The 25785-nt window shown below is 62.4% G+C and overlaps 1 protein-coding gene across 5 annotated transcripts in view; it reads right to left on the bottom strand.

The window, feature by feature from the left end:
- Positions 1-25785, bottom strand: part of ANO1 (anoctamin 1) — a 128547-nt gene that overhangs the window by 29348 nt on the left and 73414 nt on the right. For 3 of the 5 annotated variants that reach the window (XM_090257271.1, XM_090257287.1, XM_090257294.1), the window contains exons 4-12: positions 18634-18732; positions 17829-17980; positions 16316-16370; positions 13611-13662; positions 11307-11372; positions 10764-10819; positions 7508-7549; positions 3672-3736; positions 2789-2923 (exon numbers count right to left, since the gene is read on the bottom strand). In XM_090257271.1, coding sequence (XP_090113397.1) covers positions 2789-2923; positions 3672-3736; positions 7508-7549; positions 10764-10819; positions 11307-11372; positions 13611-13662; positions 16316-16370; positions 17829-17980; positions 18634-18732 — 722 coding nt within the window. The remainder of the gene's footprint in view (positions 1-2788; positions 2924-3671; positions 3737-7507; positions 7550-10763; positions 10820-11306; positions 11373-13610; positions 13663-16315; positions 16371-17828; positions 17981-18633; positions 18733-25785) is intronic. The other 2 variants (XM_090257278.1, XM_090257300.1) reach the window with 1 other exon arrangement.

Below are 25785 nucleotides of genomic sequence, written 5' to 3' on the forward strand. Positions count from 1 at the left end.
AGGATCTGTCCTATGAACCTGAAAACCACCGACACTGGAAGGCCATCAGCTGCGCAAGCAGGAGGGGAGGCCACACCTGGCCTGGAAGAGCTTTGGGTCTCACGATCCCCTCTTCACAGGTGAGGACCCAGCCCAGAGACAGTGAGTCACGTGCTCAGAGCCACACAGCAGAGTGGGGACTGAGCCCTGGTCTCTGCATCGGTGAAGCCCGCGCCCTGCACAGCTCATCTGCTGCCCAGAGGCTCAGGGGAGCTCCCTGCTGAGACCCCTGGCCAGGTCCTTGAACCTCAGACACTTTCTCCTTCTGGGAGGCGAGGGGCAGGGCCAGAACAAGGCCCCTCCTCCCTGGACATGCGACTTGGGCAGGGTGTGGATCGGCATGGGCAGGAGTGCTCACTCCCAGGGAAGTGGTGGTTTCCCAGAAGGCTGGCCTGGCCGGCGGGGGCGGAGGATTGGTGTTTTGTTTTTATTTCTGATGCATGATTTTCTGCACAGAATCATGGCTGGCCCATGACGCTCAGTGTTTATAAAATGTCTGCTGACCCGCTCTGGGGGCTCCTCTTCCCAGCATGGCGGGCATTCCGGCTCAGCTCTGTCCTTTCAGTTGCTTATTAAAAACTGCGCACGCGGACAGTGGGCGAGGCTGCTGGCTCGGAGCACCTGGGGGCTGTGTGCGTGCGCGTGTGCGCGTGTGCGCGTGTGTGCGTGGGCTCGGGTGCGAGGGCCGGGCCGGGCTGGGTGCACGCAGGCAGTGGGACAGCCGGAGCCAGCCTGCTCCGGGTTTGAATCTCAGCCCCAGCCCCTGGGACCTCTGTGACCTGGGACAGGCCACTCGAGCTCCCTGGGCCTCAGCTCCCCCACCAGCAGCAGGGGGCGCCGAGAGCGAAGAGTCCCGTGGTCGTCCGGGCAATCAAATCAAACCGAACACACGCGGAGCCCTGGCTCCATGCTGGCACCCGATGCCATGTTGTTGGTACTGGGATAAAGGCACCGGGCAGCCGCAGGGGTTTTGAAAGGAGGCCCGGGAGCCATCCTGAGGGGTCCACCTCTTGTCCCTCCCGGAGCTCCCTGTCCTCTGGGGGCCTCTCCTGGGAAGCGGAAGGAGCCAGTGTGGGAGGGGTGGGATGGGGAGGGCCAGGGTCCCCTGTGAGCTGCAAGGCTGCCCCCGCCCTCCTCCCGGCCGGCAGGACGCCAGCCAGACAAAAAGCCGTTTTCTGCCAGTTTGAAACCCTCTGCCTCTCCCTTCAGCACCTTCGGCCAAAATAAAGACAAGGAACCGAGGGCCTGTTCTTAGGAGGGGGCGGAGGGGCAGGCCAGACTCCCAGGGGAGCGGCACCTCCCGCGGCTCCAGCTCTGGGGCACCACCCAACGGAGGCTGAGGTCGGGCCGGCCCCGGACTACCTCTCTGATCGTGGGCCGGGAGGCGGGGGCGCCCTGGCCGGGGAATCCACGCCTCCCTGGGCAGAGCCTCTGGGCTGAAACTGCTGGCTCCGCAGCCGCCTGGGCAGGGAGGAAGGTGAAGTCCCCAGCAGCTTTCAAGGGGACCAGGAAGGCTCCCCACCTTCCGCTGGCCGTGCCCCTTGGGGCTTTGGTGTTCTATCCCCCCCACGCTTGGGCCCCTGTCACCTTTGCCGCAGTCGCACCCAAGCTCAGTGACCTCACATCACGTTAGCAAACAGAGGGACAAGCTTTCTCCCGCCTGTGCCCGAAATAACCCTGGAGGGGACATGAGCCAGAGTCCCCTAACGCTGGATTCTGGGTGGGTGGAATACTGGAGGTGTTATTCATGTGTTCAAACATTCTTTACACTGAGGTTTCCCGGGCATGGCCCGTCGGCACGGCAGGTCCTAACGCGCCGGTCCCCTCGGCAGGAGAGGACTCATTGGCTCTTTACTGACCAGAATGGCAGGAGCCTTTTCTGAGCCGCAGCTGGGCTTCAGAGACACAGGGCTGTCGTGGGAGGCGTGACCGAACCGAGGTCTTAGCACTTTTCCCGAGAGGCCGGCAGCTCCTGCGAGGCAGGGCCAGCAGGCACGCGGCTTCTAAGCACGGTTTGCCGTGGGCACAGCGGCGGATCTTGCTCACACACGACATGGTTAGCATGGGGTCACGGTTAGTGGTGGGTCTAGGGAACAACTAGGAAGGATGGGAGACGGCTGCCCACGTGAGGACAGCGCCCTCCGAGCTCCTACGACTTGACTTGTGTTCTGGCTGTTCCTGAGGGGGACTCACGCCTCCGTGCGAGGCCGGGCTGTCTCTGGAGCCTGGGCCTCCTTCCCGGGGCCCCCACGCCAGCCCTACCCCTCATGGACCAGCAGGCACGTGGGTGCTGCGTCCAGAGGCCTAGGCTGCCGCTCCTGCCGCACTGCCCAGAGCCCGGGGGACCCGGCAGAGAGCCCGGGCAGGCTGAGTCCCGTGCCTCGAGGCTTCGGAATGTCATCTGTCTTCCTTCCTTACCTCCCCAGGAGGCGATGAACCTGCCCCGCACATAATTACTGAAAACTAAAAGCGGGGAAAACACCCTCTGAGGGTGACAAGGAGGGAGGTACTTGTGTAGTCTGCTTTCAGCAATGAAACGTCTCCCAGGGTGTTCATGCCCGAAAAGGAGGCCCACTCTTCGATAGCGGTGCAGCCCCGGGCACGGGGCCCCTCGTCCCGAGGACGCGGGTCAGCACGCTGTGTCCCGTCCAGGCAGAGTGCGCGTGCGGGAGGGCCGAGGCCGAGGCCGAGCCAAGGAGCCAGCGCGGGCTGCGGCGATGTGGTGTGTCCCGGGACAGGACCCGCCTACCTGGGGATGTTTTCATCGACGGTAGCGCATCCGTACAGGAAAACGATGACCCCAACCACGGAGGCGGGGATGAGCATCTGGGTGTAAACCCCCAGCCAGGCGAAGTATAGGCCAATCTTCTCCCCAAAATACTTCCTGCAAAGCCAAACAGACGTGCTTGCTCTCATTCTGCAGCCGTGGGGAGACGTGTTCCCTCCCCTCCCCTGCAAGGAACAGCTCATAGCGGGGCCACTGGTCCTCTGGACCAAGAAGTGGAGAGCGGGCGGGGCTCTGAGCCGGCCACCGGGTTTGGGGGCGCCCCCTCTCTCCTGTGCTGCAGCAGGTGGTGTGACCCCCATGCGGGGGGGCACAATGGATGGTCCCAGGAGGCTGCCCACTCCCGGCCACATCCTGTTCTGCTACGAACTGGAGCTTACTCCAGCCTGGAGGCGCGTGTCTGGCCCTGTGGTGGGTTTAAGTGAATTTTCATGGGCTGAGTTCTGGTCTATCTGTCCTCAGGGCACACACATTTCTTAATCTGGCCCTTCCCACCTGCTGCCCTGGGGACAGAGGGCCTCTGGGAGGGGACACATTTTGAGGCGGCTCTTTTGTGCCTCTCAGCTAAGAAGCCTGCCGTCGCCCAGCTGCGCACTCAGGAGGAGTCGGTGAATATGGCGCAGGACCCCATCCTCTGGTGCGTCTACATTCGCTGCTGGGACTACGTCTGCTCGTCCTGCCAGGAGAACGTGAATCCTCCACTCAGGCTCTTCGAGCTCAAACAGGTTCCCAGGTACTGGACAGCCCATGCCGTTGGAGCACCCGGGGACATTTATCCAACTGACACCTGGCGGGGGACTGGCCTCCCACAGCCGCTGCTGGAGCAGCCGGGCTCGCCCGCGCTTACCTGACCAGGTCGATGGGCTGGTACTTATAGAAGACCCCGTAGCTCGCCCACTCTTCGTACAGGAGCTGGGAGGGAGGAAGGAGAGGGGTGGGGGAAACGTGTCGCTCCCAGGCCCCTCCCCGGAGCACAGAGCTGACGTTCCTCAGCCCAGAGCGACGCCATTCTTTCACTCAACAGACGCTCACTGAGAGTCGGCCAAGGACAGGCACCATGCCAGGCCCTGGGTGAGCTTGGCAGACACAGCCCCGAGCCCAGGCTCCCAGTCCGGTGGGAGAGAAGGTCATGGAGGAATTGGGTCCCAAAGAGGCCGCGTTGGTGGGCGCAGACCTGGTGCCGCAGGAGGCCAGCGAGGGGGCGGGGGCTCCCTGAGCAAGAACATGCCGACGTTTCTAGGTGAAGGTGGGGATGGGAAAGGCGTCTGGCACCTTCAGGGAATCCTCGCCCTTCGTGATCTGATCTGGAATGGATATGAATGACCTGACACTGTACGGCTTTTCCGCGTGGGTTTCCCGATCAGCCCTGCCATGTACGGGGCCATCAGGACAAAGGACAGAATCCACCAGGCTTTGCAGCAAAGAAATACAAGTGGAAAGATTTTCAAAGAGCCGCACAGGATGCAAAGAGCTTGCCACTTCTCTCCTGAGATGGGCTGTCTGATTAGCACGCGTAGTGAAATAAATGAAGTCCGCACACACCCCATTCCCCCCGGGCTGTGGGCAGGGACGGTAGTGACAGGGACAGACAGAGCCTTGTGCAAACACGCACAGGATGTCCTGGGAAGACGCCGCGTGGGGACTGCTGGGTTTAGGCTCGAAATCCCACGCGGTTTTCCGACCTTCGCTCGGAGCCCAAGGTCACCTGGCTGGCTGGCGGGGAGGCGGGACACCCCAGGGCCTTCTGGGCCTAGATCCCTGTCTCTGCTGGGCAGGAGGGAGGCTGCATGCCTGGGGTTCTTTTTTATTTTCTTACTATTTAAGTTAAAAAAAAAAAAGGGGGAGAGTGGTGTTTCCTATGCTGAACTAAACCTCTGGGAGTCCCCTCGGCTTAGACTTTGCAGTGGCCCCGTAAGAACATGTGCACCTCACGTCATCTCCTCAAGCACCCTGTGCCGGGGGCTGAAGGTTCCTGTCCCCAAAGTTAATGTGGGAGCCCGGAGCCCCAGTGGGGCTGTACTGGGGACAGGGTCTTCTGGGGAGGTCATTAGGGTACCACGAGGTCATAAAAGTGGGTTTTTGAGGCGATAGGACTGGTGTCTTCCTGAGAAGAGATACTGGCCCTTCCCTTTCCCACGCACGTGCAGGGAGGAGAGGCCACACGAGTGCACAGCGAGAAGGCGGCCATCGCGCACCCGGGAGAGCCTCCCCCAGCACCCCGCCCGCCGGCACCTCGATGCCGGGCCCCAGACGGGGAGAAGACCGGCGCCTGCTGTTTAAGCCGCAGCCACGGGGCCCTGCGGTGGCAGCCAAGCTAAACCTTCTGCCCCACTGACCGCGTTTCTAGGCAGGCGCGTCTCCACGTACGTCTCAGAGCACTAATGCTGGGCAGGCCCCGCTTCCGGAGACCAGGGAGTCCGGGGCCCCCAGAAACGGCCCCTGAGCGAGTTTCTACAGCTCTGGGAAGCAGGACTCGGGAGGGCATGCGGGACTGGTGGCTCCAGTCACAGCGACCCAGCCCTCCGAGCGATCTCGGCTCGATCTGCCAGTGTTCCTCCTGCCCAGACCTCCCACTGGGGCCCACACACGGGGCACCGAGCTCCTGCTGACGGTGCGGGTGCTGGCCCCTTGCCACGTCCCGCCAGAACGGAGGCCCCAGGAAGCCCAGGCTCGTCTGGCCTGTGTCATCCCTGACACCTCGTCCAAGGCCTGGGGTGGATGAGTCTTCCAGGAAGCAAGTGCTGGGTGGAGGAAGGAAGGAAGGAAGGAAAGGAGGGAAGGAGGGACGGAGGGGGCGAGGGGGACAGAGGGGTCAGGGCCCCGTGGCTCTCAGTCGGCCTAGGATGGAGCAACCCCCATCCACACCTAAGGGAGGCAACGGGCTGGCAGGGGAGCCGCGCCCCTTCCCACGGCGAGGGCCCTGCCTGCCTCTGCTTGGGCCCCCGCTCCCCCAGGGCTTTGACCTGCGCATGCTCCTTTCTGTCCTGTCCCTGGGCTCAGGCACCTGGGGCTCCTGCCGCTGACCGGATGCCCCAGAGCCTCTCGGAATGGCAAAATATTCCGAGATAGGTCAGGTAAGGTGGGGGCATCATGGGAGAATAAGTTCTAGAAGGTTCTGCATTCAGACATGAGCATCTCGCTATTATCCTTTATTCCATCCGTCCAGCTGAACTTCCATCTGTCCATCTGTCTGTCTGTCCATCCACCCATCCGCCCACCCATCTAATACTCCCTGACTACCCCCATGGGCCAGGCCTTGTGGTCACTGCTGAGGCATACAAGTAGGGGGGCTGGGCAAGGGGGGGCAGCATGGCAGGCAGGGGGAACAGCGGGGCCGGGGGACCCCCGCGCTGTGCGGGCTGGGCCTGGCGTGCGGCAGTGCACCGCAGACCGTTTCTGGAAAAGAAACCGAGCGAGGTGGCCTTGGCACTGATGTGCCCACCGGCCGAGCCGTCTGCAGATGAGCAAGGCGGCCGGCGCAGCTGGAGCACGGGGAGCGGCACGGGGACCCGGGCGGAGGGGCCGGGGCCTGCAGGACGGACTTGGCCAGGAGGGGGTCGCAGGTGCCACAGGGCAGCAGCGAGAGGCAGGGGCTGGCTGGGGAGGCTGAGGACGGCCGGGCCGGGCTTGTGGAGGGGGTGGGGGAGTTCTGCAAGTCATGGGGTCTCAGACGAATGCCAGATGTTTCACTAAAAATAACCAAATATGTCATTTTGTGCTAACTCCGATAGCATCTTCAGCTGGATTCCTGGGCGGGCGAGTTGTATCAAGTACCAAAGGTTTAAAAACACAGATGGGGGGCTGGAGGGAGGCGGGAGTGGAGAACATTCCAGGCACCGAGGCTCCCAGCCCCTGCGATCTGGGACAAGGCTGCCATTGTGAGGTCCTCCGGGAAGTGCCTCTGCCCACCACCTTGGAGGGATCCGCTCGTGGGGGCGCGAGGCAGGACTCGGGGTCTGGAAGGGACGCAGGGTGCAGGGGGCTGCTCCCCGGGCGGAGGAAGGTCTGAGCTTGTTAGGGGCGCCGAGGGGGGTGACCTGAGGGGAGAAGCAAGGCTGGTGTCGTGTGGGCTCGTGCGCAGGATGGAGGACAGAGCCCTCCGGAGTGTGGAGGGTGAGAGGAGAGACGGCTAATGGGGGGCAGGTGTATACGTGGGGGGCAGGGGAGCAGCCTTTCTGGGGAGCCTGGGGGGCTGGGAGCAGGATCACTGCAGCGGAATACAAGATCACCCGGTGTTCCCCGAGTGCGGTCCGCGGGTTCTGGCTCACTAACTCGCCCATGGGGAAGGGTTCCGGGGCAACTGAGTTTGAGAGTCGCTGGGCTGAACACCACCCAGCAGTCCCCAGGGTGCTGCTGGGGGTGGGGGCTCTCTGTGCAGGTAGCTTCAGTGTCCCTGAGCTTTATTTGCCCGGGAGCAGGGCAAGCGCAGGCCAAACATGAGCAACGACGGCTGGAAGTGACCCCCCGGGTAAGACGCGGGGCCAGTGCAGCCGCGGGGGGCACAGCCTCTCACACACACTCACAGCGACACCTCTGAGCATCAGGAGCACGCAAACCAACTAACCGGGGTTCCCCGATGCTCTCCCTCGAATGTGGGGGCCGACACCCGCCGCGCGCCCCTGGTCCTGCGGCCCACACCCCCGTGGCCCCGCCAGAGCTCCTCCGCTCCCCGTGTCCACTTACTTTTCTGTCATTGAACTCCACGTTCTCACCTTCGTAGTCTCCCTGTTGGAAAAGAGAAGAGGAATGTTTATCCGAGGGCGCTCTTGAGGGGTTCCCACTCCTAATGTTTCCGGACCAACTCCGCCAACACCCGCACAGTTGAGAGACTCCTGGGACAAAACGTCACCCAGCGCGGAAGGTGGGCCTGTCCTCCCTCTGTGATCCAGAACACCCTGTGTGGCCTGAGCGCCCTGCCCCCCCCCGACCCAGAGGCCGTGCCCTAGAAAGGACCCCATCAGCCCCTTGGGACAGCCTTCTGGGGTGGGAGAGCCGTGTCAGTAGGGTGAACATGCACTCCGCTCTGCAGGACAGCCCTGGTGCCGCGTCCCCAGTGCCCCACCCAGGCGGTGCCCCTTTCACTCTCCAGTGTCCCAGGAGGGACGGGAAAGGACAGGGTCACTGCACACAGACATCGGTGGGCCCAGATCGCCCGCTGTGCAGATGGCCACACTGAGGCTCACTGACTCTCCTGAGCTCAGGAGGCCGAATCTGATCCGACCTGGGACTTGGGTCCCGTCCCCGAGCCCAGTGGAAGAGGAGGGTCTAAGAGTCAAAAGCGAGTCCTGTGTACCAGCGCTGACACCGGTGACTGAGCAGGGCTGGCCCTGAGGATCGCGGGGCAGATAAAGCGGAGGCCTCTGGGGGGCCTGCCCACTGCCCAGTCCACTCCCCAGCAACTTCCATGGCCCCAGCAGCCCCTCTGGGTAAGGAGGCCCTGGCCTGGGGACGGAGACGCTGCGACAGGAGTCCAGGCAACTTCCTCCAGAGCCTTCACAGTGCCTGCTGCCCAAGCCCAACCTCTCGCCTTTCCCTGCCGCTCCCCTCGCGGCTGAGAGCCCCGGGGCTCCCGCAGCCCCTCACCTAGGCAGAGGCTGGTTAGCTGGTGACCTCAGTGGGCAGAGGCCAGCCAGGAAGGAGGCCCAAACGCTGCCGAGCAGCCAGCTGCAATGTCAAAGTCCTCGGTCTGGGGCAGACATGCCCATCACGGACGGGGACCCCCCGGCGGTCCTGCCCAAGCACGCGCCCTTTCAGCCCGCACACCTTGCAGGCACACGTCCTCACTGAACGAGCGACAGCTCCGCTCTGTGCCACGCGCCGAGAGCCGCGAGCAGGGAGGGCCAACACCTGGGCCATGAGTGTGACCGGGGACAGGAGATCTAGAGCCAGGGCTCCACGGCACGCCGCGAAGCGCCCACCGGGGGCCGGGGCGGCATTCTCTAAGGGCACGGGGGCACTTGGTCCCGCTCCCAGTGACATTTGCACACCAGCTTCAGTACTTAAGGCCATGAGTGTCCCTCTATCGGATGGAAAATTCACGGAGATAAAATTCCGTGTTCAAGATGCCCCAAGCCCGTACTCTGTCTGGAAAGAGCCCAGAGGTCTGGGCTCCGGGCTCCACTCCTTGGCCATCTGTCCCAGCAAGTCCAGCCTCAGTTTCCCTGTCTGTACAGAGGGAACAGTCTGCTTAAACTGCAGACACTTGACTGCTGGACAAATGTGGTGGTGAAGATGAAGAAGAGGGGAGCATGTGGCTTCCAGGGAAGGACAAGGGGGTGGTCCCGCTGGGGGACAAGGCGTAGCCCAGGGCCAGGGGGCCAGCTTCTGGCCCTGCTCCCCCCAGGGGCTGTGTGACCTCAGGCAAGCTACTAAATCTTTCTGAGTCTCCAAATTAAATAAGATAAAGCTCTTACTAAATATGGTTCTTTGCACACAGTAGGTGCTCCGGAAGGTTGATTTCTCCCCTTTCCCTTTCAAGACGTAAAGGGCCGGCTCAGAACAGGCAGGGAGGCTGACACAGTGCAGCTTCCGTGTCCCTGACACCTCGGCAGGGTCGTCAGCTCAAAGCTGCGCAGGGCCAGTGGGCTGAGCGGCCCGCCGAGCACCTGCTGATGTGCCTGGCGGGTGGGACTCGGTCGGGGGGTGAGCAAAGCCCCTCCAGGACCCCAGCTTCATGGGAGGAGGCTGTGGGGCTCTGAGCCCTGCCCTCGAAACGTTCATCCAGGAACGAGGCTGCCTGACTTGCTCCAGCACCACGTGTATTAAGCAAGTATGAGGCACCAGCACGGGGCTTTCATGAGATGCACATGCAGGGCATGGTGGCCAAACAGTGGTGTCCTGGTGGGCCAGGGAGCAGCAGGGGCCCAGAGGAGCGAGGGAAAGATCACTGGCGAGGGGGATGGGACGGGGCGGGTGGGGGGGGGCAAGAAGAAGGCTTGGAGCAGATGTGATGCTGGGTCCACCCTGGGGAGGACAGAGGCGTGGCCAGGCAGAGGTGGCGGGAAGAGCATCACTGGCAGAAGGAACAGCATGCACGGAGGCATGAGGTGGGGAAGCCAGTCAACCTCAAACCCCTACAGTGTATGTGAGGGGGCAGAGGTGGTCAGCGCTCGAGGGGGCGGCCCTCTGCGGTCCGGCACCCTGGGTGTGTCCGGCACTGTGGAAATCCTTTCATTTCTGGGTCCCCTCCGACACCCACTGGGACAGGACGGGTGTTATTCGCGATCCCAGGTGGGGACACTGAGGCTCAGGCAGAACAAGGGACTATTCCCTAAGGGCTGCAGGGGAGTGAGTGGCCAGGACTCGGGGCTGGGACCCGAGCCCCCCAGGCCCACCCTGTCTCTCTCCTGCTTCTTGGATCCCAGTCCCTGCAGTAACGCTCATCTGGAGAGTTGGAGAGCCGCTCTCCGGGGTTCCCACACTACTCAGGCCCTGCGGCCCATTCCCAGCGCCCTGCTGAACTCTAGTCCCCGTTTCCATAGAGACAAGAAGGAATCATCTCGCTCTTTCCACCCCGGCCAAGACAACACCGGCCGCGGCCACAGGCTATATTTGTCAGGGGGGTCCCAGGGGGACTTGGAGATTCAGCTCAGGAAGCTGGCCACTCACTCTGCAGAGACAGACACACACACAGCCCTGGTCATTCTGCCAGAACCCAGCGGGGCGGGGAGACACAGCCAGGGGGACGTTGCGGGGACCTGCGGGCCCTGAGGTTCAGATAAAGCCGGGGCGGCTTCTGCCACAAACACTTCTGGTGGAACTGGTCTGCGAGAAAAGACGGTCCCGTAGATCTCAGGCCCCCTTGGAAGAACCGGGCAGGCCCGTGTGCAGCTGACATTTAAAGGGAAGCCAAAGCAGGAAGCCGAGACCCAGGGATAACCAGAGCTCCCGGGGGTGTGGCCCGCGGGGATTTGGGGAGTCATATGTCAAGGTCACTTACATCGTGCAGGGGGTAGGCAGCCGAGTAAACGCCATTGGCCAGCAGGCTCGTGATGCCTTAAAGACAAAGGCAGAGAGAGGGTTATGGACCAGGCACATGCCCGCTGCTCCGTGCTCCGCCAGAGCGTCCCAGCACCGTCTGTCACCAAGAATGTTCTCAAAGCAGGCCCCACCTGGCCGCACAGCGCCCAGCCACCTTCGGGGGGAGGGGGGCGCCTCCTCCCCAGGGCTGCCCAGATGACAAAAACATGCTCTACTGGCAGAATTAGGATGACACAGAAAAAACCCCAAGAGGAAATTACGTCTGGGAGGAAGGAGGAGCCCCCGAACCTGCAATTCACCAACTACCCCGCCTGCTTGAGGGCAAGCCTGCAGATCAGAAAGATGGATTTTAAGTGGTTAGAAAAGCTGAATCATGAGAAAAATATGAACGGGAAAATTGACGGTGTCAGAAACACACATACAATTTGGAATTAGGTTTTAGGTTGATTGGAAAAGCCAAAGAGGAGGCCTGCGGGCCTCGTGCGGGGGCCGAGGCACTTACCGTATTTACCACACTTTCGCCTCTTACTTAGAAGGGCAGACTCCTTCTTTCTTCCCTCTCCTTGCCCTGTTCACACATTGTGCTATTAGTCACGTGCAAAAGGGCCTGGAAGGATCAAAGCTGCGTTTGGGGGGGAGGGTGCACTGCGGGCCGGTGCTCCTGGGCAGCGGAGGAGAGCCAGGGGGTTGTTTGCAGACCCCAGGTCCTGCCCTGAATGCTTTGTAGCCCTAACCAGGGCTGCACCTCCTGGGCAGGGGCCCTGTGAGAGGGGAAGGCGGAGCCTGGCTCTGCATGGGGGCGGGGCTGGGGGGCGGTGGGGCTGGGGCTCTGGTTTGTGGGATCCAGCTCCGCTGAGGGGTGTCCATGAGGCCCTTGGCGGGTCACAGAGTCATCTGCCTGGCCCAAGAGGCTTTCTAGGTCACACGGGGGTCAGATCTTTCTGTGGTCTGGCCGGCCCACTCTCTGCTACTGTGGAATGGTGGGAAAGGGACTTGAAACTGACCATGTCCTCGATGAGTGGCCGGAAGTGGTCAGGGCACCTAAGGCACACTTCAAAATCCAGGCCAGGGAGAGGCGGGAGCATGTGAGTTAAATCGCACACGAGGGAGCTCGTCCGCAATAAGGGCGGGACGGGGGTCCGGTCCAGGGTGCCGGCCCCTCGGGGGTCCTAGGACTCTCTCCACGCCCAGCTGCCCGTGCACAGCCGCGCCCCCTCTGCAAGGCCTGGGCCTTCGCCCCGCGTTGCGCCTGATGCCCCAGCGCTGCCACGCCCTGCAGCCGCCAAGTGTGTCTGGTTATTTCCTGTGCATCTCCTCCCCCAGAACTCAGACCGCTGGGGGCCGGGAGCACCTGGGACCTGGCGGGGCAGGCTCATCGCCTGCTGAATGGATGATGTGGAGGCGGGCAGGGCTGTCAGACCGGATGCCCGTGTGAAATGGGGGCGCAGAGAGGGCCCCGATCCATCTGCTCTGACATCGGGGGCTGGGAACCAGCTCTGCCAGACACGTGGTGGGAACACTCAGAGCGCCCGCCCCAGGGGGCACCTCCAGCGGGTGGCCTCGGACCCTGGACTCGCTCACAGCAGCCACGCGAGCTTCCTCAGGAAGGGGCCCTACAGGGGGACCGAGCCCCGAGACACAGCATGGGGGCCAGAACCAGGCTTCCTCCCCCGTCTGGTGACCTGGGCCATTCTGGAGGCTCTCGCTCTGTCGAAGGTGGGCCGGGCCTGTGGGGAGGGATTTCCTGTGCTCCTCCTGACCCCGGGGTGAAGCCCCGCTCCCTCTGACTTAGAAATGTCAGGCCCAGAAGGTTGTCCCTGTGATCGGCCATTGGTCAGACCGGCCGGGGACATGCAGTCCGCCTGGCCCCAGGGGCTCATCCTCCCGCCCTGCAACCTGGGGCTGTCCCGGGCCATCACCTACTGAGCATTTCACTCCTCCTGCTCGCCCGCCCCCAGCCCCCACCGTTCCCGCCTCAGGAGGCAGGTGTGCCGGGACCCTCGCTCCCAGACGCACAGGCTCCGCTCCTACAAGGGCCACCCTGCGGCCCTCGAGCCTCGAGACCTCAGGAGCTTGTCCGGCGTGACCAGCTGCACAGTCAGCACAGCTCTCGGCAGGCACGACACAGCTCAAGAAGGGGAATCGGCTAGAAAAGGTGTTCATTCCTTGGCTCTGAAATGTCCCAAGTCGGTAAACTCAGCCTGCAGCCGTGCGCAAGGGCCCTGTGGCGGGTGGGGGTGGGGGGCGTTCCCCTCCACACGCTTTAATCAGTAAGGGAGCCTGTCTGTGGCTTGGAGTGTCCTGCACCCTGGTCCCGAGGGGCCCAGCCGGGAGGGTCCTGCGGCAGGTTCCGGAATCACGCACGAGTTGGGGGAGCGCCTTCCAACAAGGCCTGTGGGGCGGGTGCCTTCCCCCCTCAGCCACGAACACGACGGGGCGCTGCTGTGGGCCCCCGCCCTGCGGGAGCCCTAACTACCTCCTGCTGGGGGCCTAAGGCCCCTGGTCAGCCGCAGCTTCCGGCAGCCAGGATTTACCGCCGGTGCCCTGTGCGGTGGAAGCCAGGGGCTCCCCCAGAAGCACCGCCGGCCGAAGACAATCAGACCTCGGTGCTGAGGAGCGCCAGCCCGTGAAACGGCCCCGCGGTCCTAGCCCCGGAACAGCCCTCCTTTCTGAAACTGTCACGTGGCCTTAAATCAAAACCCTTTAAAAACTCCCGAGCCAGTCCCCCTCCCCCCGCAGAGACAGTCCGCGGCAAGATTACCACTGGGAAACCAGCGCTGATGTCAAGCCCCAAAAATGTCCTTACCCATGCTGTACTTGGCCTTGGTACACGTTGTTCTTTTCAGAATCTCGTAGACCTGGTGCGGAGACAAGCAGGGGCGGACGGTCAGCCTAGCCCCGACGGCCTGCAGAGGCGGCCGTGCGAGCGCCGAGAGGGGTCCGGCCGAGCGCAACCCGGGCCACGGCCCGCGGCGACCTCCCGCCCTCAGGGACCGGAGCCAACCCTTCTGGGGACGCTCGGTCACCAGTGTCAGGGTCTGAGGTTCTCAGGGACAAGCCAGTGTGTTTCGAAGGAGCCTGTCTTTGACGTCCCCTTGTGAAGCTCCAGCTCCATGGCATGTTGTTGCGCAGGGTCAGCTGTCCCCTGCGCCCCTCGTGACGGGTTCCTGTGCCTCTGGCTGAGAGCTGAGCTGGAATTCAGACACGAGGACCCAGCCCATAGGATCACTCCCGGTGCAGCCATGAATGTTCCAGAAGCCCGGGGCGGGCAGGTCTCAGGATTCCATTCTACACAGGACGCAGCAGAGCACGGGGTGCTGGCAGGAGCCCCCCCGAGGGTGCCCGCCGCACCTCAGCCCCGTGCTGCATTTACTAACAAAACTTTTCACGTGGTGGCCTCAGGAGCCCTGGCTGGGAGGTCTGCCTCCCTGGGTCTGAGCCCAGGCTCCACCCCGTGCCTCAGTTTCCCCATGTGCAAAATGGGATGAAAATGATCAACCCTACGTCCTGTGTGAAACAGAGCATACCAACCCCACCCCCTCCCCTGCCACGACCCCACTCCCTCAGGCAAGGCCAACGGCCGGAATTCCCGGGGCCCCAGGCCCAACAACCCTACCTTCTCTTTCTTCCTATCTCTTCCCATCCCGTGTGTCCCAGCAACCCCAGCCTCCTGGCTGCTCCTCTCACTCAGAGTCCCCACCCTGGCTGTTCCTCCTGCCAGCAGCACTAGTCCTGAGATCTAGATTCCAGAGACCTAAACAAACAGGCCACAGGGCACTGGCCATTCCTATCACGCTGCCTGCATCTGACCTCATCTTAACCCTTGCTCCACAACCTTCTGTGGCTCCCTAGTGCCCAAAGGCTGCAGGTCTGAGTCCCAGGACCAGTGGATCGGCTCCTTCCCTGCTGTTCCTAACTCCTGCCCGCCCACCATGACCTCATTCCAACGCCAAATACTGTTGGCACGCAAAGACCATGGTGCCGGACTGACCAAAGAGTTTCTCTGGAGCATGGGCAGTTTACAAACTGGCCATCAAGGTCTCTGGGAGAGATGATCCCACCCCACAGGCAAATGGAGTCATTTAATCCTTACCATCCTGTCAACAGCACTTTCTGGGACTTGGGGACCATGGGCTGAGCGCAGTTTTATAGCGGATCCCCAGTGAGACGAGAACTGGAATTTTTGACTCACGTGCCCCGCCCCCCACCGCACCATGGCCTCCTCCCAGAACCCAAGAGTGAATGGACAGGTTTGCACCTGCGCTGTGTTCCGGGGAGCGTTCTGGCAGCTCGAGATAATGTAAAAAGTTGGGGTACACATACATAATCAAACACAGGCACGTGACTCAGTTTACCACCTAGTGTAGGAAAGAGAAACCATTCAGGTTAAACCTGGAGGGTTTCCCCAAGCAGCGGACATCCCAGAGAGAGGACGTTCCTCTGTGGACCGAGCTATGCCGCTGGCTGATGTTTTGAATTATGGGATTTAATTGCTAAAATTGATCAGTAACATGGTCAATACTAAAAATCACAGCAGTGGCTCTGTTCCTGGCTCTGGGTGCAGGTCCCCCTCGGAGGAGGCTCATGGTGGCCTTTGAACAGGAAGCTAGGACTGGCCTTGTGCTCAGGCAGTCTCAGTGACTCCCGGGCCACCAGGCTGAGAGGGAGCGGAGGGTGGACAGGACCTGGATCTGCTGTCCTGGCAGTGGCCGAGCCCCCGATGCCAAGGTGACCTGCAGCACTGTCTCTGGCCCGGCCACCTTCCAGCCTCTGGATGTGGCAGGCGGGGCAGCTGTCTGGTCAAGGTCAGGCCCTGTCCTGCTCCCCGCCAGGCTGGGCTCTCTGGGTGGGAGGAGAGGAGAGGAGAGCAGAGCAGAGAGCAGCCGGGGCAGCTTGGCCGCGAGGTTAATTTCTTGTTTAGATAAAAGTTGGGTCCTGAGCCGCGCACGGCCCAGTTTGGCTGGCGGACAAGTTGGCGGCGGCCGGTGGATAAACACTAACCCATTACCTTGAATAGGGCAGGGTGGGGTGGCCTGGTCAGATTTCAAACCTCAGTTTGCTCATCTGGCAAAGACTCCAGTGTCTACCCCAACCCAGTCGGCTGTGTGCCCGCAGCCCATGACTCCTGCCTGGCCTGCCGCTGGGCAACCTCTGCGCCTGCGGCCAGGCTGACAGGAAGTGCAGCGTCCCCCAAGGGCAGGCGGAAGGGGCTTTGGGAAGCTGTGCTGGAAACAGCGGCAAAGGCGACACTCACTAGAGGGTCTGGAAGGTTCTGGAATCCCCCTCCCTCTTTCCTCCTTGCCCCCCCCCCCCCCCCCCCCCCCGCCCCTGGGCTGGGCGGTCCCCTGGGCCCCGGGAAGCCCTCTCGGTTTTATTATTCTAATTATTTCTGTCATAGACAATTAGAGCCTCTTCCACCCGGAGGAGGTTCTCTGAAATGAAATTACCAGCCCTTTCCCTTGGGCCACCTTGCCGGCCAGCCCGCAATTCCCACGTTCAAAAGATACTTACTATTGTGCTCCGGGTTTTGCTGTCGAAAAAGGAATCCTTGTCAGACAGGTCAAATCTGTTGAAATACCAAGAAGAAAAAGACACGGGTCACTGGAGAAAGCTGCCCTGAATTCCCAGGCCCGGGGGACCACACTGTCCCCAGGAGCATCGACTGGGAACCAGGGGAACTGTCTGCAGCCCACGTGTGGCCAGACCAGGGCATCCGAAACAGTCTGTTTACCCCCGACCCCGCATCGCGCACCCACATAGTCCTCCACGAGGCTGGGAGACCCCCAGGGTGGCAAGTGTGCTCATATGTCCCTGTGGGGGACCCTGCTTCCTTGTGAGGACATCCTCAGTCTCAGCAGGCCGGTTTTGGTCTTTGTCTCAGCACGGCTGGGGGTGGGGACAGTGTCGTTCCGCCATCATGCTCTCGGTATTTCAGATTCCCTCCCTGCACCTTCCAGACAGTTTCGATCCTGAGGTCTTGGGCCACCTGGAGATTGCCTAACACTTCTGAGGGCACAGAGCCATCTGAGGGATAGGAGGCCCACTCCCCCAGGAAGAGCCGGGAGGGTGGCTGGGGGTGGGGCTCCCTCTCCATGGAGCCTGGAGGTGAGCCTGGGCTGGCCAGGCAGGCGGTGCCAGGGAGGCACAGGGCCTGGGGGTCCTGGAAGGAGGGGTGACCCTCTACTGCCCCCGAGCTCTGTCCTGGGGCTGGTAGAAGAAGTGGGACGGGCCACGTTCGTCTCCCCTCTTTCTTATTTCTTATCCCCAGGGGGTGGGGATATGCGCGGAGTAAAGCTCTCTGACCTCTGCTCTGTGACTAACACATGTACCAGGCAGAGATCCCGTTCTGCATGGAGGCCGGGTCCCCACGCCCCGTGAGGGCAGGGGTGTCCAGGAGGCCTCACGCCCTGACAGTCACCATCCAAATCCCACGGTGTCCCCAAGCCCATGCTTTCTGTCCCCACCACAGCCCGCGCTCCAGCTCCGCCCAGAGAGGTCCCATAGAGGCCTGGCTGCCAACAGCAACCTGGGTGGCTATGCCCCACTGCCCCGAGGGAGCGGGGAGGACGGGCATTTCCAGAACAGGTACAGCACTGCCAGGAAACCCTGCTGGCTGCGGAGTCCCTGGGGCCTCTGGCCCCCCGCTGGGGCGGCTTTTCATTTCTGCCTCCCTGAGAGCTCACCCCATCCTCTCCTGGGACGCATCCCCAGAGGGACGGAGCGGGCAGAAGGGGAGGGTGCCCAGACCACTGCTTTGGGGCTGTGATCCAGGGCCCACGCCTGCCCTGCTTATGCTCTTGCAAGTGTCCCTATGTGTCACCAGGCAGAACGACAAGACTGCCCCCTTCATACCTCAGTGAACAGAGGCCTTAGAAAGCGGTTTTGGGGGCCTCTATTCTGCTCAAGAACTCCCAGCTCCTATGAGAACAGGCTCCGGCGGCTGAGTTCCCCACTTCTTTGAGGCCTTAGTCCCACAACCTGTACTTGTCCTGTCCTGTGCGATGACAGGGGGGCCACCACTTACAGGTGCTGCTTCTCCCTGGAGAAGGGGTAGGAGAGTCTCTTCACGGTCTGCGGCCTGTGTTCCGCCACCCTGGGCTGGATGGGGGCTGTGATTTTCTGGAGCACGGAGTTGATCTTTTTCAGGAGGCCCCGGGTCTCGTTAATGTGGTACAGCTGCGGACAGACAGACCGGGAAGGGGGACCCATGTCATCGCTGAGCCAGGACCCTAGTCTCAGCTGGTCCCAGAGCGGTCCCACCCACCTGGGATGGCCGGGACCCGCCATGGTGCCCTTCTGCACGCCCAGGTTTCAGATAAACCCCGAAAGCCTGCAGCTTCAGGGGAGGCCCAGCAAGAGAGCAACGATGATACATTCTGGAAAACCCTCTGCACTTTACTTTTGTTTCAAAAGAGGTAATCCTGAGGGTCCCGGTGGGTTTGAGACGCCAGCTGACGTAGAGCTGGTACGCTGCTCCCCACTGCTGTCCTCGCCCAGAAACCCCGACACCCAGCTAAGCTCTAGGAGCCCACCGGCGCCTGAGCCACGCCCGGAGATTAACAAGAGCGCCCAGCCAGCTGGGAAACGCGACTGAAATGGGTCTCACGGACCGGCTGAGAGACGGCGCGTCTGAACCCCCCGGGGGCAGGTGCCCTGCACGGCTGCCACACACAGAACCTCCCTGATGGTGCCGCCTCCGGGGCCTGGGCCGGGGTCTCTGCAGAGGCAAGAAGCTCACGGGCTTTCACACCAACGCAGAGCCTCCCGTCGGAGCCCGACGCGGCCCTCGGCCCGGAGACCGGCCTCAGAGCAGACGCATCCCCACCAACCTTCTTGGTCGGCATCTTCAGTTTCAAAAACTCCGCCTCTCTGCACAGCACGTTCCAGGGCGCGTGGATCTTCACAAATCCAACCCCGTGGATTTTCGTCTGGAAGAGGAGAGGAGGCCTCAGCGAAGGCAGACATGGCTGCAGCCCTTTCCCACCTTCGCACCCAGTTACAGGCCGTCGGGAGCTGCCCCCCGGAGCGGCTTCCTCCTGGCCCGTCTCCACGGCGCTCTGGGTCCCCCTTTGCAGGTGGCACAAGGGAGCATCGGAGGCCAAGCCTCACAGAATGATCGAAGAAGAGGCAGGAGGGCCTGGAGGGAGGTCCTAGACCACAAACACCTGGAGCGTTTCAGGGGGCTGAGCCGAGGGCCCCCACCTGTGTGGACTCAGGTGGCGGGGAAGACGATGCCTCTGGCACCTGCCCTCTGCAGGGTCAGGCGACACCTCTGCCTGTGCCCAGCCTGTCCCCCGTCAGTGAGCAGCCTGGTGCGGGGCCTGGGTCCAGGCTGCTCCCCGACTAAACTGCTGTGAGCTTGGACAGGCCCCTTCTCTCTGGTGTGGCGCGTGGGTGACAGGGATGAGTAGGGGCTGCCCAGCCAGGGGCTTCAAAAGGCCCCACCGAGGGCCCCCTTCTCAGATGGGAACACGGAGGCTTGGAGAGGCCGAGTCACAGCTTGGGCTCCTCAAAGAGGGAGAACGAGAACTACCACGTGATCCAGCAGACCACTTCTGGGACACACGCAGAGCAAGTGACATGTGGAACGCCACTCACAACGGCCAGATGTGGGGACAGCCCGAGCGCCCCCGACAGAGGGCTGGTTAGAGACCATCAGGTCCACGGACGCAATGGTATTCCTCGGCCACAAAAAGAAGAAAACCCTGCCCTCGGTGACAACGTGGATGGCCCTGGAAGACGCTATGCTTCAGTGAGATAAAGCCAGACAGACAAAGACAAATCCTGTGCGGTCTCACCTAAACGAGAAATCTTAAAAAAAAAAAAAAAGCCAATTTCACGGAAATAGAGGAATGGTGGTGGGCAGGAGCCGGGGGAGGGTCGGGGGGAAGGGCGCAGACTTCGGGTTGTGAGAAGTTTCAGCTGTGAGGCTCTAACGTGCAGGCGGGGCCTGGAGTGACCAGCCCAGCACCGCGTCTCTGAATGCTGTTGCATGTAGCTCTTGCTGTTCTCACCACAAGCGCGCGCACACGCACACATGCACGCACGCACACACACACATGCACACGCACACACGCACGCTATTACTGGGGAGGTGATGAATATGCTAATTATCCCGCGATGTCTATGTATATTAAACAATCAGGTTGTGCCCTTTACACACACAATTCTATTTCTAAATTACTACCCCATAAAGTTGGGGGGCGGGGCCTAGCTTCTTGCAGGCAGCAGACGTGGGCGCCCGGTTCCCAGCAGGCTGTGCAGCCCTGCGTCCACACTCGGTCACAGGGACCTGGGATGCCCCCGGTGACTCCATTTTTCCTTTCTCTCTGCTCGCCCTTGAACTTCGTGTTCAGGTGAACAGCGTCAATGCAGCGACGACATGTTTCCTCATCAACGGCACGCGCAACATACACAGACCTTCTTTCCCGCCAGCCGCCGGGGACAGCCGGGCGCCCACGACATGGGTGTCATCACCACAAAGAGCAGAGGAACTCGAGGCTTCCCTGAGCCCCGGCGGGTCCGTGAAGTCCACTGGCGTTCTCAAGGGCATCCCCACGAGCTTGGAGCCCCGGTGGCCCCGGGCTGAGGTCCCTCTGCCTCTCCTCCCCATGGGGCTGAGGCTTAAAGGAGCCAAGGGGGAGTCGTGGCAGAGGGAGCCGGGTGGCGGAAGGGAGGGTGCGGCCGGCGTGGGGCCGGGCTGAGTCAGGGCCCCGCATCACGGCCCCAGCCCGAGAGTGCGGCCCGGCACAGGGCTTCGTGGCAGATTTGGGCAAAAAGCAGTGGCATCAAAGTCACTCTGGGATGGGTTTTACGGAAGGAAAAAAAGCTCAGTGCGCCACATACAGTCGGTCACCGAGCGCGAGCCCGAGCGGAAGGCCATGAAGTGACCTTCACAGGGCCCGGGAGAGCCCGGGGGTCGGGCGGCCCCACCCGGAGCCCCACCTGGGTAAGGTGCCCTCCTAACACCCAGCTCCACGGGGCTGCCTCCCCGTCTTGGGAGAAGGGCAGATTCACACGTGCTGGGTGAACCCTGGCTCGTCGCTCCTCTGCCGAAGCTGACCCTGAGGCCCCCTGCCCACCACCCCAGGGCAGGAAATCATCCTCTCCCAGAGCCCCGGCCTCCGTGCGTCCCACAGACCTCTCCTGCGCAGCCCCAGCACATGCGCGAGTCCTGCTGGGGGTCCTCCCGCTGCGTGGGTGGAGGAAAGCCCATGATGATGATGATGATGATGGTGATGGTGGAGATGCTGAGGAACCCGAGCCCCGCGGCCCCTGCCTTTAGGTGCTCCTGTGCACTAACTCATCTCATCCTCACGACCAGCCGCGAGGCGGGCCTTCCACGGGCCTCGCATTGGGAGGAAGCTGAGGCCCACAGGAGCGCAGTGCCTCCCGCCAGTGTCCTGGGGCTGTTGTCACCAGTGCCCACAAACGGGGGCGGACGCATCACGGGGTCACTCCCTCCTAGTTCCGAGCCCGAAGTCCGGCGTTCAGGTGTCCCAGGGCCATGCTGCCTCTGGAGGGTCCCGGGGAGCATCCTTCCCTCCTTCCCCAGCTTCTGAGGCTCCAGGTACCCGTGGGCTGGTGGCCGCGTCCCCCCAGTCTCTGCCTGTCTTCACACGACCTCCTCCCTCCATGTATTTCTGTTTCAAATCTTTCTCCTTCCTCCTCCAAGAACACCTGTCACTGGATTTGGGGCCCACCCTAAATCCAGGAGGATCCTGTCCAGAGAGCCTTCTTCCAAATAAAGTCCTGTTTGCAGGTCCCCGAGGATGCAGCCACACTCATGCCGAAGCTGCGGCCTGAGCCGCAAGGGCTGTGTGCATAGGCCACCCCGCTCAGCCGTCGGGGCAGCTTCAAAGCAGCAGAGGACGGAAGCTGGGACTAGAAGCTGCTTCAAGGACACGGCTAGGACCGGGGCGCTCAGGCACCGGGACCCACCCGACAGGCAGGGACTCAGAGCTGGGTCAGCCGGGGGCCTGCCCGCCTGCAGGGAGCCTGGAGCCCAGACACACAGCCTGGGGCTGGGGGACTCAGGTCAGGTGGGCCCAGGGCCTCCTTGGGATCGGACAGCCTGGCTGGAAGTCCTACCCTGCCCCTGTGTGGTGTCCAGCACGTGGCTCAACCTCTCTGAGCCCTGTATGCTCACCTGCAAACCTGGGCCATACTGGACTTGCTTCACAGTCAGGGGAGGCCCTGGTGCCCAGTCCCCCAGCGGGCAGGAAAAGTCACGCAATGCGGACACCAAGACCCCAGCCCTGGGGACTTGTGGGCGCCCCTGAGCAGGGGGCGGCTGTGGGCAGCCCACGTGTGGAAGGGCCCGTCTTCTCCCGTTGCCAGCCGGGGTTATTTTTGTGCACCGCTCATCCGCACGCAGAGGCCCAAAATACATCCTGCCGGGTCCATGGAGATTTCTCTCGACAGCGGTCAGGAGCTGGTGCCGCGGCCGGCCTCCCTGGGAAAGCACGCTCCTCTGTTGATGTGAGCAACGGAGTCTCTCCCAGGGAAACATCGGCGGGCTGGGGAAAGGGGTCACGGGACCAGTCTGGCGAGAACATACACAGGACGTTTGAAACACCGCGGCCGCTCGGCGCAGCCTCCCAGCAGGAAGAAACGGTGAGACGCGGGGCCCCTTTCCCAGCAGCGAGCGGCCCCAGAGCAGTGAGGGCTGTTGCGATGCGGGCCCCTCGTGCCGGGGAAGTTGGAGGCCACTGATCAGCCAAGCCTGGAGCCATGGTGTGGGGGCTCCGGAGGGGACAGGGTCAGGGCTCCGAGGGGCGACCAACCGATGGGGTGGGCGGCCGGGCCAATGGGGCTCCCCCCGGTGCAGAACTCTCCCCGCACAAGCTGAGTACGTTCAAAGCTCCATTCCCAGCCCACCTCGTCAAGGCTGGCCTGACTGGATCTACCTCTGGCGTTTCCTTTCGGAAGGCAGAGCTTGTCCATGGCCCGTGTGTGGTGGTCGAGGACGCCCAGCGGTCCCCTCTACGTCCCCTGGCCCTTCTAAGTCACGGGCGGGCCCGTGTGCTCCACCACCCATTCACGGCCACCTACTGTGGCAGAGGAACGGGCTCAGAAACTGCCGGAAGGTTCATGTCAATAAGGGCAAAGCGTGGCCGTTTCTGGCAGCCCTTGACTCTCTGGTGTGTGGGGGGGGGGGGCTGGAGCACCCCATCCTCACCCCACCCTCGCCCCACAGACCACCTCACACCCCAGAGGGCACCAAGTCCTGAAATCAGGGAATTAGGGGTCCCCAGGGTTCTGGTGCCGTCGGGAGGGGCCTCCTGCGACAGCGCCCGTGAGTGTAACTGCCCTGGGTCATGGTCAGGTGGGACCGCGGGAAGTGAGCTGCGGGACACAAAGGCCCTGCCGAGGCAGGAGCTGGGGCAGCCCCGGGGCTCGGCCCGGAGCCCTGATCACGGTGGGGGCGAATTCCCCCTCTCCCCATCCTCGGCTTCCTCAGTTCCCAGGAAGACGCTGCCACCCCTGCGGGGACGTGAGGCCTGAGGAGGAGGGCGCCGGCCTCTTCTGGACCCAGTTGCACTCTGGGAAGGTTCAGCTTCCCTACAGCAGATAGGTTTGCAAGGCCTGGGACGCTCAGTGCCGTGTCCCCCACCGGTCCCTCACAACCAGGCAGGTTTTCGGCGACACTGTCATCCAGGGGCCTAGGTCTGCGAGGAGGGGTCGCCTGCTGACCACGTCTGTGCTGCCTGGGCGGAGCAGCTCCCCATCACTCGGATACCGTCATCCCGGGCACTAGAGTGACCACACCTTCTACATCATCAGGGTGCCCTCTCGGCTTGTCTCAGGAGGAGCTGGGACCCAACTACCGCCGCCGCCTACGTGGGAGGCCAGGAATGCGAGCAGGGACCAGCTGGGGCCTCTTTACCCCCCGTCCTCGGCACACGGTCTGGCCACCAAGGTCTGGCTGGTTCAGGAATAAACGATACATAAATCGGCAGACAATGTTCACTCACAGCCCTGCTCTGGGACGGGCCGGTAGGTTACTCAGATCCACCCTCCCGTGGCAAACGATAAAAAATGCTGGACCAAATAAAATAAATATCATAAGCGTCATGGACTTCATGTTGCTGAACGGCTGAGAAGACAGCAGGGCTGCCAGGCCCAGAGGAGGGACCCCGAGGCATCTAGTCACACAGCCGTGGGGGGCATGGAAGTATCAGCCCCAGACCCACCCGTGGTGGGGAGTCTAACAGGACGCCCCATGGAGCTGGGCCCAATGAGATGACACTTTCAGGTGACCCAGGGAATTGTAAGGACAGTGGTCCTGGTGCGAGCAGACCAGAAGGGAAGGCAGGGGAGGGGGTGTGTGTGACAACCACCCAGTAAGCCTGGTCCCCAAAGGCCATGGCCCCAGTAGATCAGGGACCTTGGTTCAAGCTGGTTCTGTCTATAATGCCCTCAGATGTGGGACGGCCACATGCCCCAAGTCCTTCTGACCACCGGCACCTTCCGCCCAGGCCTTGTGGCCCCCGTAGGTTATGTGAGGACGGTGACCCGTGGCCGGGAGAGCCAGGCCCCGTGGGATGGGAGACGGCTGGGGAAGAGCCCAGACGCGAGCCCGCGGCCTTGGGTTCTGGAAGGATTAGATGGATCATAAATCAGAAAGCCCCCGCAAAGGACGGGAAGCTGCTACCACGCACTCCACCAACGTGCAAATGAACCTGACAGAACTTCCAAAAATGAAGTGTCATCGCGGGAATTACAGACTCAACAGACATATGTGAAAGTGCTCAGCCCCCCAAGGAAAGGGAGGCACGTGGGGTGGAGCAGGGGGCACGGAAACCTGGCTCTCCTGAGAGGAAAGCAAGCCCCGGCCCCGATCCGCAGTCGGAGCACCTGCCCGCCCTGAGGTGTGAACACCCCCGCGGTGGTCGGCTGCAAGCGGCCCGAGGGTTAGCAGGCGGCTGGCAGGTTCCTGACGAGCCAGGAAGAGCCGACGCTGGCACGCAGGGGCCCGAGACACACGAGGGCACAACTGCAGTCAGAGGGGCCCAGGTTTCATGGCAGCCCACCAGGTCACATCTCTGAGGGTCTTCGAAGACTTGGCTTTAAAGAGAATGCCCAGAATATGCTTTTAGACAAGTGTGTTTCCCCAAACCAAGACAGGCCCAAAGGAAGTCTGCAGGAGACTCAAAAGACAGTAGTGCCAAAGAAATGAGTGTGTAATGGTGGAATTAGGAACGGAGAAATGACAGCTTCAGGCCTGGACTAGCGGTCCCTAACATCCCACCATGGGAGGGGCCCCCAGGGAGGCACTAAGCCTGGGGATGATGGGGGGGGGGGGCGGAGGGGGCAGCTGGAGACTGCTCGGTTCGGGCAAAGAACACGGGAGGTTGGCAGCTGGGAACCAGGTGTAAGAGCTAGTCCCGCCCCCAGGAGGCCCCGTGGGCTGGGTCCCCCCGCCTCACCGCTCACAGCCTCAGCTGCTTTCTTTCCATCTTTAAAGCGACCAGTTCCTGGACCACCCACTCATGGTGGGATTCGGGAGCTCCCACGGGCTGTGGGCAGGCCTTGCTTCCAAAGTGACAAGTACCCCGAAAACGTTTGTCACTCATTTGTTCTTATGTTTGGGGAGGTTGGGATTAGACCTCAGGTTCCTTACGTCAAGGACCCCCTCCCCGGCACCCGCAATGCCAGGGGCTGTGAGGAGGGGCCGCCCCACCCCCTCCAGTGCTGAGGGCCCAGCCCCAGAACCACGTGGGGCACCTGCCTCAGCTGGAAACTGTGAGAAACAACCCTCCCTGCCCCTGCCTGCCACCTGGCGGTGTCCCCACCTGCAAGGAGACCCCTCCCCCAGGCCTGCCGTCTGGTTCCCGATGGGCAGGAAGAAGGGCCGGAGCTGTGACAGAGCACAGAGCTGGGGCGGAGACCAGACAGGCGGAGACCAGGCTACCCCGCTCTCCAGCCCTCACCCGCTGCCACCCCCTCACTTCACAGCTGGGAGACCGACGTTCAGG

Source organism: Furipterus horrens, unplaced genomic scaffold, assembly GCF_987537825.1.
Source record: "Furipterus horrens unplaced genomic scaffold, mFurHor1.1.pri manual_scaffold_2, whole genome shotgun sequence".
NCBI lineage: Eukaryota > Metazoa > Chordata > Mammalia > Chiroptera > Furipteridae > Furipterus > Furipterus horrens.